At 40.3% G+C, this 12,869-nt stretch overlaps 3 protein-coding genes across 5 annotated transcripts in view; 1 reads left to right on the plus strand and 2 right to left on the minus strand.

Moving 5' to 3' along the window:
* pibf1 (progesterone immunomodulatory binding factor 1) overlaps nucleotides 1-1,054 on the minus strand; it is a 108,243-nt gene extending 107,189 nt beyond the window's left edge. The window contains exon 1 of one of the 2 annotated variants that reach the window (XM_008106908.3): nucleotides 816-1,037. The gene's annotated coding sequence lies outside the window, so the exon portion shown is untranslated. Of the gene's footprint in view, nucleotides 1-815 lie in introns of both variants that reach the window. The other variant, XM_008106909.3, reaches the window with a different exon arrangement.
* Nucleotides 1,055-1,118: 64 nt separating this feature from the next.
* The window catches only part of dis3 (DIS3 homolog, exosome endoribonuclease and 3'-5' exoribonuclease), a 29,331-nt gene continuing 17,580 nt past the window's right edge, over nucleotides 1,119-12,869 (plus strand). Inside the window, exons 1-10 of one of the 2 annotated variants that reach the window (XM_003218660.4) lie at nucleotides 1,121-1,487; nucleotides 3,062-3,219; nucleotides 3,512-3,705; nucleotides 7,154-7,227; nucleotides 7,807-7,971; nucleotides 8,442-8,612; nucleotides 9,425-9,538; nucleotides 9,632-9,769; nucleotides 10,285-10,431; nucleotides 11,959-12,075. In XM_003218660.4, coding sequence (XP_003218708.4) covers nucleotides 1,227-1,487; nucleotides 3,062-3,219; nucleotides 3,512-3,705; nucleotides 7,154-7,227; nucleotides 7,807-7,971; nucleotides 8,442-8,612; nucleotides 9,425-9,538; nucleotides 9,632-9,769; nucleotides 10,285-10,431; nucleotides 11,959-12,075 — 1,539 coding nt within the window. In that variant the 5' untranslated portion in view covers nucleotides 1,121-1,226. Of the gene's footprint in view, nucleotides 1,488-3,061; nucleotides 3,220-3,511; nucleotides 3,706-7,153; nucleotides 7,228-7,806; nucleotides 7,972-8,441; nucleotides 8,613-9,424; nucleotides 9,539-9,631; nucleotides 9,770-10,284; nucleotides 10,432-11,958; nucleotides 12,076-12,869 lie in introns of both variants that reach the window. The other variant, XM_008106907.3, reaches the window with a different exon arrangement.
* Nucleotides 9,719-12,869, minus strand: part of bora (BORA aurora kinase A activator) — a 40,336-nt gene continuing 37,185 nt past the window's right edge. The window contains exon 12 of the mRNA XM_062975576.1: nucleotides 9,719-9,843. Coding sequence (XP_062831646.1) covers nucleotides 9,832-9,843 — 12 coding nt within the window. The 3' untranslated portion in view covers nucleotides 9,719-9,831. The remainder of the gene's footprint in view (nucleotides 9,844-12,869) is intronic.

The following is a 12,869-nucleotide window of genomic DNA, read 5'->3' on the forward strand; positions in this document are numbered from 1 at the left end:
TGACGTTGGCTACCAGTATTTAAAAATTCTAAAATTAGGACAGTAAATAAAGAACAACATTCTGAGAACAGGGGAATTCCAGACATGAAACAATCAGGACCAGCTAATATCTCCCAACAAAGGATCCCCCCTGCAAGGCTATTCAATGCTAATCAAGGTGATCAACTGCAACATTCAGATTTGCCTCAGACAAGTTCTTTCTCCCAACCTTGACATTCCATAGATATATAAACCCCACTTGACTAGTTTCCAAAAGAGCTACCAACCTCTGAGGATCCTTGCCATAGATGCGGGCAAAACGTCAGGAGAGAATGCTTCTGGAACATGGCCATACAGCCTGGAAAACTTACCAAAAATTGAGAACCCTGGCTTATCTCTCTTCCAACAAGATGGGCATAAATCAAGAAAAGAACATAGTTTAGGCAGACTGAGGGCCCGTCCAGACAGGTCCTATATCCCAGGATCTGATCCTAGGTTGTCTGCTTTAAACTGGATTATATGAGACCGCACTGCCAGATAATCTGGGATAAAAAGAAAACCTGGGGTCAGATCCTGCGATATTGGGCCTGTCTGGAAGGGCCCTGAGAGAAAAGCAAGCCAGAGTTTCTGCATCGAAGACCTGGACCAAATATGGAATGCAAAAGGCCAGATTGCCAAGCTGGGCTCAAACAACCAAGAGGCAGTAAGAAAAAAGGAAGGCCGCCTGACTGAGGATGGAGCCAACCAAGGTGTGCAAAACCTAAGCAGAGCTTTGAAACACAGAGATTGGGGGCTGCCTTTCATCTGTAGGGTCGCCTGTGTCGAAGCCAACTTACCCGCGACCAACATAGGAAAAGCGCTTCGCCGCTCAACTCAGGGTTTGTCGAACAGCCGTCTGCGCATGCTCCACGGATACCGTCGCCGTGGCAACCGAACGAACGCCACCGACAGGGCTGCGAATCCTTCCTTATTCTCCCGCCCTTTAGCACGGCATGCCGGGATGCGCGCTTCACCCTAGAGATAGACAGATAAAGCGGGCGAAAGGACTTCGCCTATTGAAGAGCCTCGAAGGGTTTAGCTCTATGTTGCCCTTCTCGCGAGCGAATGGCCTAGCGCTCTCTCCTGGGTGGGAGGTACCCCGCGCACTGCACCCTGGGAGGCTCTTTCACTTTCAGAGAGTAGAAGGGAGAGCGTGTGCGCGAGAAAGAGAGCCGGTCAGTCAGACAGTCACTCAGTCGGTTGCGAGGATGCTGACCTCGCGCACGTTCCTGAAGCGCACGCGGGCCGGCGCCGTCATGAAGGTGGTGCGCGAGCACTACCTGCGCGACGACATTTCCTGCGGGGCGGCCGCGTGCGTGCTCTGCGGGTCTCGGGAGGAGGAGCAGGAGGCGAAGGAGAAAGGGGCGCCCGCCCAGGCCCTGCTGGAGGCCCAGCCCAGCGGCGCCGCCAGCAGCCTCTGCCCGGGGCCCCACTACCTGCTCCTGGACACCAATTTGCTCTTGCACCAGGTAGGACCCCAATCCAGTCAGGGTGGAATGGATGGAGTTTGGCCCTATGGCATCCTGGGAGTTGTATTTTCACAACGTCTTTGGCCTTCTCTGCCAAAGAGCACTGGTGCCTCCCACGATTCCATAGAGTGGAGCCAGGGCAGTTCAAACTGGGCCACCATCACCCAGAAAGGACTTGAAGGCTTCCACTGTCTCTTTCTGACAGTGCTCTGACAGAAAGGTCGACCCTGCCATCACCGCCCAAGCAGGGAGCTTTGAAATGGTTTAACAGGAGCTCTCCGAAGTTTTAGCCCAGTGGTTTTCAACCTGGGGTCCCCAGATGTTTTTGGCCTACAACTCCCAGAAATCCCAGCCAGTTTGCCAGCAGTTAGGATTTCTGGAAGTTGAAGGCCAAAAACATCTGGGGACCCAAGGTAAGAGCACTGCTTTAAGTGCTCTTACTGCCTATTACAGGAGCCCCGGTGGCAAAGTGTGTTAAAGCACTGAGCTGCTGAACTTGCAGACCGAAAGGTCTCAGGTTCAAATACCGGGAGCGGAGTGAGCGCCCGCTGTTAGCTTCTGCCAACCTAGCAGTTTGAAAACATGCCAATGTGAGTAGATCAATAGGTACCACTTCAGCGAGAAGGTAACAGTGCTCCATGCAGTCATGCCGGCCACATGACCTTGGAGGTGTCTACAGACAATGCCGGCTCTTCGGCTTAAAAATGGAGATGAGCACCAACCCACAGAGTCAGACATGACTGGATTTAACGTCAGGGGAAAACCTTTACCTTTTTACTGCCTATTACAGGGGAAACTAGCTGATCCTAATCCATCTAAAACACAGACCTGTGGTTTTCACCTTAAGAACAGACAAGCATCTCAAGCTCTGAGGGTTACCTGGGAAGGAATCCTACTGGAGCATTGCAGCACACCAAAAGCCTGGACCGTGCTCTGACTTACAAGAAGCACTGCTTGACTATCAAGCAAAAAGTGGGTGTTGGAAACAATACCATATGAAAGCTGACTGTCACAACCTGGGGATCACAACCAGACACAGTGAAGACATCTGCCCTTGCGCTTTGCTACTCTGCTGCTGAGACCGCATGCCCAGTGTGGAACACATCTCACCATGCTAAAACAGTGGATATGGCTCTTAATGAGACATGCCGCATTATCACAGGATGTCTACGCCCCACACCACTGGAGAAATTATACTGTTTCCCCAGTATTGCACCACCTGACATCCGCTGGGAAGTAGCAACCAGCAATGAAAGGAGCAAGGCACTGATATCTCTGGCCCATCCTCTGTTCGGATATCAGCCAACATGCCAACACCTTAAATCAAGAAATAGTTTTCTAAGGTCTACAGAGATACTCGCAGGAACACCTCAGCAAGGTGGAAAGAAGAAGGATTAACTATATGAATTGTGATCATGGTTTTTTGTAACAAAATGAATAGAAATGTAATAAAAATAATTATCAAAAGGAACACTTCAGCAAGCAAGAACTCAAAAGTCCAGTATGTACATTGCTAATCTTGATTGATAGTATGTAGGTGTTATAATTTTTCATGTGGTATATTTTCTTTCTAGATTGATATTCTTGAAGATCCTGTTATTCGAAATGTTATCATTCTTCAGACAGTTTTACAGGAAGTAAGAAAACGAAGTGCACCAGTATACAAGAGAATAAAAGATGTGGTCGCTAATCCTGAAAAGCATTTCTATGCCTTTACTAATGAGCATCATAAGTAAGCATCTATACTTGTATTCTTCTTCATTTTGTAGTACTTTTTCTTATTAACAGATTAGCACTCACTTTGATTGCAATACAGAGAATTTTAACATAGCTTCTATGAATGGATGACATGCACATTTATGAAGGTTTCCATTGTTTTCTTTATATTTTTGCAATGATATGCCATTTAAAAATTACTACACACTAATATTCTGTGTTCTAGTAATATATCTGCTATAGACATTCTTCAACTTCTTTTTTTAAAAATTGGTATCTAAATAGTTCTTCTTCCTCCATTTTCCCAGAGAAACGTATATAGAACAAGAACAAGGGGAAAATTCGAATGATCGCAATGACAGAGCCATCAGAGTAGCGGCAAAATGGTACAATGAACACCTGGCAAAGTTGCAGACTGAAGAAAAGATTACAGTTATCTTGCTCACAAATGACAGAAAAAATAAAGAAAAAGCTTTGGAAGAAGGAATAACTGCTTATACATGTAAGTCTAGCCTTCAGAAAGAACACTTGCTTTCACACTTTGGCTGAGGTTATGTTTTATTTTGGTAAGGAGGAGTGTCTAATAGCCATATGGTTGTGGATTGAAAGGGTTCCAGTTGATGACAAGCAAAGTAAAAGAGGGGCGTAATCAAAACAGCACTGTCATGGTAGTGATGGGGCACTGATCTGGATTTGCAGCCATGTCTCCGCTGGACCTTAATGGGCTATACTCCCCAACTCCCCAAATGGCAAGCCTTACTCCTCCCAAGATTTTGGGGGCACAATATCCAGTTTAGATATAAACCGTACACCAGGTTTAGACCCCAAAACCATTTTAATAAAGTAACCAGAGAGTGTGATTTTCTGAGGGAGGAATTTTTCTAGGTTTCAGAAGTTTGGATGGGGTGCCAGGTCTGTTTGTGGAGCAAGGGCACATGTCCTTCAGTTCCATTTTAACTACTCAAGTATATAAGCAAAGGAGCACAATTGTGACAACTGTTTGTAAGAAAGCTGAAGTGAGGAAAAGATGGTTTAAAATGGATTTGGTAACATTCTCTCAGTGATTTAAATGAAATGAGTAGGTTTGGGCCCATTCATGGCAGATTATAATGCATGAGTATAAAAATGCCCTTTGTCATGGCCATAGACCATGACATCAAATAAAATACAGCTTTTAAGAGTACAGTATACACTCTCCAATATAAATATTAAAATTTATTCTATGACACCTGTTAAATTAGCCAAAATACAGCCACAATTAAAAAAACACTTGCTGGAAATGTAAACAAGCAACAGGATCATTTTTCCACATGTGGTGGACTTGTAAGAAGGCAAAAAACTTTTGGATTAAGATTCATAAAACCACTGAAAAAATACTAAAGTTAAAAATACCCATGCACCCAGAAATATTCCTACTAGGAATAACAGACACATCACTGCTGAAGCCACATGATAAACTCTTCACTTTGATGACAACGGCTGCGAGAATAGTTTATGCACGAGCCTGGAAATTGGAGGAAACACCAGAAATGGAGGAATGGATCGTGAAAGTGACGGAGGTGGCTGAGATGGACATTCTGACAGGGTATCTCCAGTCAAAAGACCCTTCTGAGTTTAGGAAAGTCTGGGATCCCTTCGAAAGGTTTTTAGAAGAAAAGACCATTTCAACGTGGGGGGTTTCAAATTTGACTATTATAAATTTTAATTTTCACCACTCGTTTAACTTCCTTCTGTTAAAAAAAAGGTCATGATGAAGAAAAAATAAAAAGAACTACAGTTCACAATTGCTGGTGGCTTGTGAACAGGTTGTGAAACAGTGGAAAAAAAAAAGAAGTGAATACTTCTGGAACATGGCCATACAGCCTGAAAAATACACAACAACCCCAACAAAGGTTGTAGATCATGACTACAATGTTCTTTGTGTTGTCGAAGGCTTTCATGGCCAGGATCACAGGGTTGTTGTATGTCTTTCGGGCTGTGTGGCCATGTTCCAGAAGCATTCTCTGAGGAGAGAATGCTTCTGGAACATGGCCACACAGCCCGAAAGACATACAACAACCCTACAATGTTCTTTAATTTACTTTAGTCTTGGATGTGGATTTTGAAACAGCAATCTAGGTGCCCTCTAAACAGAGGTCATACAACCCGGAAAACACACAACCCCCTGTGATTCTGGCCATGAAAGTCTTTGACAACACATCAACAACCTTTATTCTCCCTTTCATAGTTGCCTCTGTTTTGACGTCATCTAGGTTATAAATGGACACTTCATTTAAAGATGCATAGAATCTATAAGCAAAACAAGCTTTTCTATTAGTGTATCATTTTATTTAAAATACATAACTACCTGTCTAACCCTATATTTAAGACCAGAGTGTGTGGTTTGTGGCTCATCAGATTACATGAGCTTCTACCATCACCTATGTTAGTTATGGTTTATAGATGTGATCCAACAATATCTGGATCGGTGGTTCTCGGCCTGTGGGTCCCCAGGTGTTTTGGCCGACAGCTCCCAGAAATCCCAACCAGTTTACCAGCTGTTGGGATTTCTGGGAGTTAGTTGAAGGCAACAGGTTGGGGGCTACAGATCTAGATAATCACAGCTTCCCATTCCCAATATAATCAATAAGCTTTTTAAAAAACAAGGACCATTGGACAATATTATTCACTAGCTATGGGCATGGTTGATCCAAGCAGACTGAAAAGGTATATTTCAGTTCAGGGAAGTTTAGTTAGAGGCATAGCTGAACACAGCTTGCTGTTTCACATACCCCCACCCACCCAGCCATCCAGACAAATCTTCAGTCTGTATTACTGTCTACATAATTATTTTCAACATAATCTGTACATAATTCAATTTATTAATGACAGAATGTTAGCAGGTTAGATGCTCACCTAGAATCATGCTCAACTGTTCACTTAAGAGCAAATCTCTGTATGTCATTTGCTGGAAAAATTAAGAGGGAAACTGAAGTTGCATTGATTTTCTGCGGTCAATCACCCTATGAACTGTTGGTTGGCCACTTTGCAAACAGAATGTCTGCCTGGACAGGCCTTTGGTGTGACACACAATTTTTCTCCTATTCTTACACTGTTGCATTGTATACTGCAAAATACAATGCCCGGAAATACTGCAAAATAAAATGCCCAGGAAGGATCCTAAGGTCCGCGTATACCAGGGCTTCTTAAACTTTTTCCACCCAGGAAATTTTTACACAATCCTGGGTATACAGGTATATATAAAATAGGTATACAAACCAACCATTTACTGATAATAAAATTATTTTAAAACAATTCTTTGGTATACATATGATAATTACCATGTATTAAAGATTAAAGCCAATTTGCATATTAAAAAAAATTATTCTAAAAAATAGCTTTTTCAAATTAAAGTACTAGTGACAATCCTCGTAGGCATGATAACAATAACAAAATCTGATTTGTATTATCCTGAACTGTTTCCATTTCCACTTCTAGCCTCCGCTGTGGACTTTGCAAATTTAGCGCGAATGTTTTGGGCCGCAACTGCAAATATGGCAACTCATAGCAGAGTAGGAAATGTTGGCTTTTCCCCACTTGCACATGGAAGGCTCTCATTTCTGTGACTTTTATCTCCAGAATTCTAGTGGCCTGAGTTCAGCTGCAGCTTCAGGTTTCGTTGTTGGATTGGAATTCTGAAAAAGAAGACTTGATTTTTTGGAAGAGGGAGTCTATCTGTTTTTTATTTGTGGAATAGATGCTGTGGAGTGAAAGAGGTTTTTAAAATGCACACATACTTATGGAGATCAATTTCATACCTGCTGTGTATTCTTTTTCTCAATTTGTGTGGAAATGAACAGAGCAGGTGGCTTTTAATGGAAAGGCAAGCACTTTGTATATATTCGGAGTGCATGTACTATTTTGTGCCCTAGTTCAAATACGTTCATGGTTTTTATTTTGTCCTTCTGTAGGTGAAGAGTACATAAAGAGCTTGATAGCTAATCCTGAACTTGTGGATCGACTTGCTTGCTTGAATGATGAAGGGGTATGTTTCCTTAATGTTACTTTTTTTGTGAATGTTTCTGGAGCATAAAGTATACATAGTATGGCTTTCCAGGATGTTGTATTTTATTTGCTATGAAGATTTAGCAAAATGTGTCTTATTGTGTGGGTTTTTTTCTGTGAAGTTACAGGTGAATGCCATATTTTTGCCTGGAGAGCTGAAATTCCCGTTCACTTTACTATTTAATACGGTGGCTTAGCTCAGGGTCTTTGGACCCTTTTTGGCTCAAGAAATGTTTACATGATCTGGGTGTATAGGTATATAAAATGGGTATAAAAATCAAACATTTGGTGATAATAAATCATCATTTACAAGGCTGATTTTTCATTTTTTTATGAAGTACAACTGAGGCACTTTCTGCAGAGTCCACTGTAAACACTGCACAACAGATTTGTGTAAATGTCTAGAACAGCCCTAGGTGATGTTCAGAAAACATTTATTGCCAGTTATTTTGGGACCCCAACTCTGAGTTCAGGTGTCCCTATTTGTAGTTGGGACCGACAGTTTAAGAAGCAGTGGCCTAGCTAACCATTTATTTGTTTGTGTATATGGTTCTTACAGAATGAGATAGAAAGTGGAAGGATCATTTTCTCAGAGCACCTTCCACTTAGCAAATTGCAGCAGGGCATAAAGTCTGGCCTCTACCTTCAAGGAACATTCAGAGCTAACAGAGATAATTACCTCGAAGCTACAGTTTGGGTTCATGGAGATGGAGACCAGAGAGAGGTTTGTTGCATGATTGCCTTTGGATTTCTTTACTGGATAAAATGTGTATGGATGCTATCATCTGTATTTTTGTCTCTTTAAATGAAAACAATACAGGGTGGGAAGAGTGGCAGAAATTAAGTATACATTGAGTTTTTATTTAAATCTCTAATGATTTTAATTCTAAAATTCTTTCTTGTGACTGACTCATGTTAAGATTGATGGGGCTTCTAAATAAGCTTTCTTAGGTTCATGTTGTAAGATACACCAGTTGATCTTATATATAAATACTGCTTGATTTTTGTTTCCAACACTGTATCATGTGCCATTTTGTATAAGCTTCTTTCACTTCAGTCTCTCTTTGGAGGCAGCATTTCAAGACAATGTAGTTAACTTAGTTTGCAGCTAGGCATTTCTTGACTATTTTTATTGGATTATTATGTGATTTCCTAATTTTTATTAATGTTTAAACTTTTTAAAAATTATGACAGGTAATAGTGCAGGGTCTAAGAAACCTAAACCGTGCAGTGCATGAAGACATCGTAGCAGTGGAACTTTTGTCCAAAGATGCCTGGGCTGCACCATCCTCAGTGGTCTTACTTGATGATGAGGGTCAGAATGAAGAGGATGATGTGGAAAAAGAAGAGGAGAAAGAAAACAGTGTATGACATGAACATGCCAGGTTTCTCTCCTCTTTAGCATTCTTCTTATGCAGTGAAATCAGCCATTAGTGATGCATGCATCGTAGTTTTGTTTTGTTATTGTTTACAAGGAAGATGTGAATATCAGATTAAAAATTCCTCAGACTTTTCTGCATTGCTGAAAATTCATCCTGAGGATTGTTCCTGAAATCTTTATTTTTTTTTAGTCTTTGGTTCCTGTGGGAATGGGCTTGAATGTTTGTGTAATCCTTCTAGAGAGGATTTCACTGTAATTCCCAGATTGTGAAATATATGTATACTGCATATATAAAACTCACAAAGTTTGTACATTTCTTTTCAATTCCTTTTCATAACATTGTGTTTAAGAAGAGTTTTCCCCACCTTGATATAGAAAAAAATCATACTTATTTCATTCTCTGCTATTCTTTAGAAGGCACAAGGAACACCTCAAGCTATTGAAACTTTGACCCATTCATCTTGTTTTCTTTAAATAGTCACCACTCTCTTTCAAGTTATCTCTGCAGTTATGTATACTAGAACCATGCTTTGGTTTTTATTGTTTTTCTGATGGAAGCATATTTCTTAAAATATTGAGTTTATAGCAAGTTCCAATTCTTATTGTCAGTAAAATTAAAAATACGTATCTGGTCTTGCTTTGGATTGAATCATAAGTGATCAAGGTTTATGCTTAAGTGATGTCATAGTGTAGCCTGTGACATGAGATGTGATGATTTTAAGATTAGAGCAGGACATATTTAGCTGCTTGGTTGTCAAAGTCAGATGGAGATATTTTACGTCATTTTTAAATCTAGCTAAAGACTCCTGTGAGCAAGGCTATGATGCGACCAACTGGCAAAGTGGTGGGAATTATAAAAAGAAACTGGAGACCTTACTGTGGAATGCTTTCTAAATCACAGATTAAAGAGGTATGAACAACACTCATTGAAAACTTCCTTCATTTAATTTCATTATCAGTTTTAATGCTTAATTTTAATATAAGACATTGCTACTTTTCCCAGTCAAGGCGGCATTTATTTACACCAGCTGATCGTAGAATCCCTCGGATTCGAATAGAAACAAGGCAGTCTTCAACGCTTGAAGGACAAAGAATAATTGTTGCCATTGATGGTTGGCCCAGAAGTTCAAGATACCCACATGTAAGTTTGAAATAAAACATACATGTTCTTTGTTGTCTCTCCAAGTTCAACAGATTGGCTTGCTAATCCAATAGCTAATGGAGAAAGCAGAAATGATTTTCATGAAATACATGCATGGTGTAGTTGGCTTCGTGTTGCCTATACAGCTATTTCTCAGAAACAGTCATTTTATTTCTAAAATTCCTGTCACTCTGACACTGTTCAAATTCCACTTACCATGAACCTGAGGTGTTCTGATCTGCAACCATAGTAATTTGTTGTACTCACATTAAAGTTTAGCAAAACATCTTGAACTTATGTAGTTTGTGAGAAAATTTCACTATGTTAGATCTGAGTCATTAAGTTTACTGTTAGCATCACTGATATTGGATCTAAACCACTGAGCTTTTGGGGGTATAGTCCCAAGTTAGTGCACATAGTTTGGAACTTAAACAGGCATTTACTTTTAATAGTTTTAATATTATTTTTCCCAAAAGTGATTCTGTTTCAAAATATTAAGATATATTTTGTTCCAGGGTCATTTTGTAAAGAATCTCGGAGCCGCTGGGGACAAAGAAACAGAAACTGAAGTCCTGTTGCTTGAGCATGATGTCCCTCACCAGGCTTTCTCCCAGGCAGTACTCAGCTTCCTTCCTCAAATGCCCTGGAGCATTACTGACAAGGTACCAGAACAAAGTAAAATAAAGTACAGTAGAGTCTAACTTATCCAACGTTCTGGATTATCCAACGCATTTTTGTAGTCAGTGTTTTCAATATATCATGATATTTTGGTGCTAAATTCATAAATACAATAATTACTACATAGCATTAATGTGTAATGAACTACTTTTTCTGTCAAATTTGTTGTATAACATGATGTTTTGGTGCTAAATTTGTAAAATCATAACCTATTTTGATGTTTAATAGGCTTTTTCTTAATCTCTCCTTATTATCCAACATATTCACTTATCCAACATTCTGCCAACCTGTTTATGTTGGATAAGTGAGACTCTACTGTATATGCAAAAAAAAATCTAATTTGTTAGCCTATGAACAGATTTCAACTTTGTCACAAACAACTGGTTTACATTTTATTAGAAATCTGATCCACTAGAAAGCATTTAAGATTAAAGAATTCTGGGGGGGAAAAGATTCTTGCCTACCCAAACGGATTGATGTTCACAGTCCTTCTACATCACATGTATCAAACTCAAGGCCTGTGGGCCGAATCCAGATGCTAGACTACAACTCCTGTATTTCTCATCATTAGACATCATGACTAGAGCTTGCGGGGACATGAGAGAAGTCTCAGAGCAGGATGGGAACACATCCAGGCATGCCCTGGGCAACGTCTTTGTAGACTGCCAATTCTCTCAGTATGTTCTCGAGTCACTTCGGACACCATTAAAAAAAAGACTAGAGCTGATGGGAGTCGTGATACAGTAACATCTGGAAGGCTACAGTTTGTTCTGTTTAGTTAGAATAGTGGAGTTTAACTTTAGATAGAATCATAGAGTTGGAAGAGAACCTCATGGGCTATCCAGTCCAACTCCCTGCCAAGAAGCAGAAAAATCGTATATAAAGCACCCCCGACAGATGGCCATCCAGGCTCTGTTTAAAAGGCTCCAAAGAAGGAGCCTCCACCACACTCCAGAGCAGAGAGTTCCACTGCCGAACAGCTCTCACAGTGTGAGGAAGTTCTTCCTAATGTTCCGATGGAATCTCCTTTCCTGCAGTTTGAAGCCATTGTTCCGTGTCCTAGTGTCCAGGGCAGCAGAAAACAAGCTTGCTCCCTCCTCCCTGTGACTTCCCCTGACATATTTATGCTTGGCCATAATCATGTCTCCTCTCAGCCTCTCTTCTACAGACTAAACATGCGCAGCTCTTTAAGCCGCTCCTCATAGGGCCTGACTTCCAAACCCTTGATCATTTTAGTTGCCCCCCTCTGGACACATTCCAGTTTTGTGGATATGATGTCTTACATTAAAAAGATTTTTAATCATCATATCCACAAAAGATTTTTAATCATCATATCCACATAACTGGAATATGTCCATTAAAAAGATTTTAATGTGCTACAAGATTGTTCCCCTGAAATTTCATGGTTACTTTTTCAAATAATAAGTTTTATTCTATTTAGGAAAAGCTAGAGTTTCCAAAATGGTGAAAACTTAGTTTTGTACTAATTTTTATTTGGGGAAAATTTTCAGGACATGAAATTTAGAGAAGACCTGAGACATTTGTGTGTGTGCAGCGTGGATCCTCCTGGCTGTACTGATATTGATGATGCATTGCACTGCAGGGACTTGGAAAATGGAAATCTGGAGGTACATTCTCCTGAAATTGTCATTAATGTACACTCTATATATTAAAACTGTCTGCTACATCTTGTGTATTCTGTTAGCAGAAGAGGAAGAATAAAAACCCACTTGTAGAAAATAACACATATAATCCTTTGACAAGTAGATAATTTCTTCTCATGTGGCTGTATTGCCCACATTCTGTACCATATCTTACGTTAACTGGCTATTCCCGATCAGTTGAATGCAAAGTGACGGTTGCCTTGCTTGTTCTTTTTTAATTCTGTGGCCTCCCATATTGCTGAAATCCTTTAGTGTTTTTCTATAAAAGGTTTTTGGGGCCAATGTGGGGTGTGAGGTGGGAAGGGAAGAGGACCATTCTTCTCCCATTGCACTACTAGCAAATGTAGAAACCTATAGAAGTACAAGAAACCTATAGAGCTTAGAAATGGGGTGACAATCTGTACTTATTTACTTGTTGGTCTCATTGAAGTCCATGGGAATTTCTGCTAAGATGACATATATTGGGCTACAGTTTTTCAAACACAAAGATTGCATCAGTTACCCATAAAATACTCTAGTGACTTTAGGTAGTGTAGAACATGTAATGGGTATGAGAATAATAAAAGCACTTCATGGATCACATAGGGTAGCCAGGGGTTCTATAAAATATATACTGTATATATTCGAGTATAAGTCTAGTTTTTCAGCCCTTTTTTAAGACTGAAAAAGCCCCCCTCGGCTTATATTCGGGTGAGGGTCCTGGTTGGTTTATATTTGGATCAGCTTATACTCGAGAATATATGGTACATTTATTATTT

Source organism: Anolis carolinensis, chromosome 3 (assembly GCF_035594765.1).
Source record: "Anolis carolinensis isolate JA03-04 chromosome 3, rAnoCar3.1.pri, whole genome shotgun sequence".
NCBI classification, from domain to species: domain Eukaryota; kingdom Metazoa; phylum Chordata; class Lepidosauria; order Squamata; family Dactyloidae; genus Anolis; species Anolis carolinensis.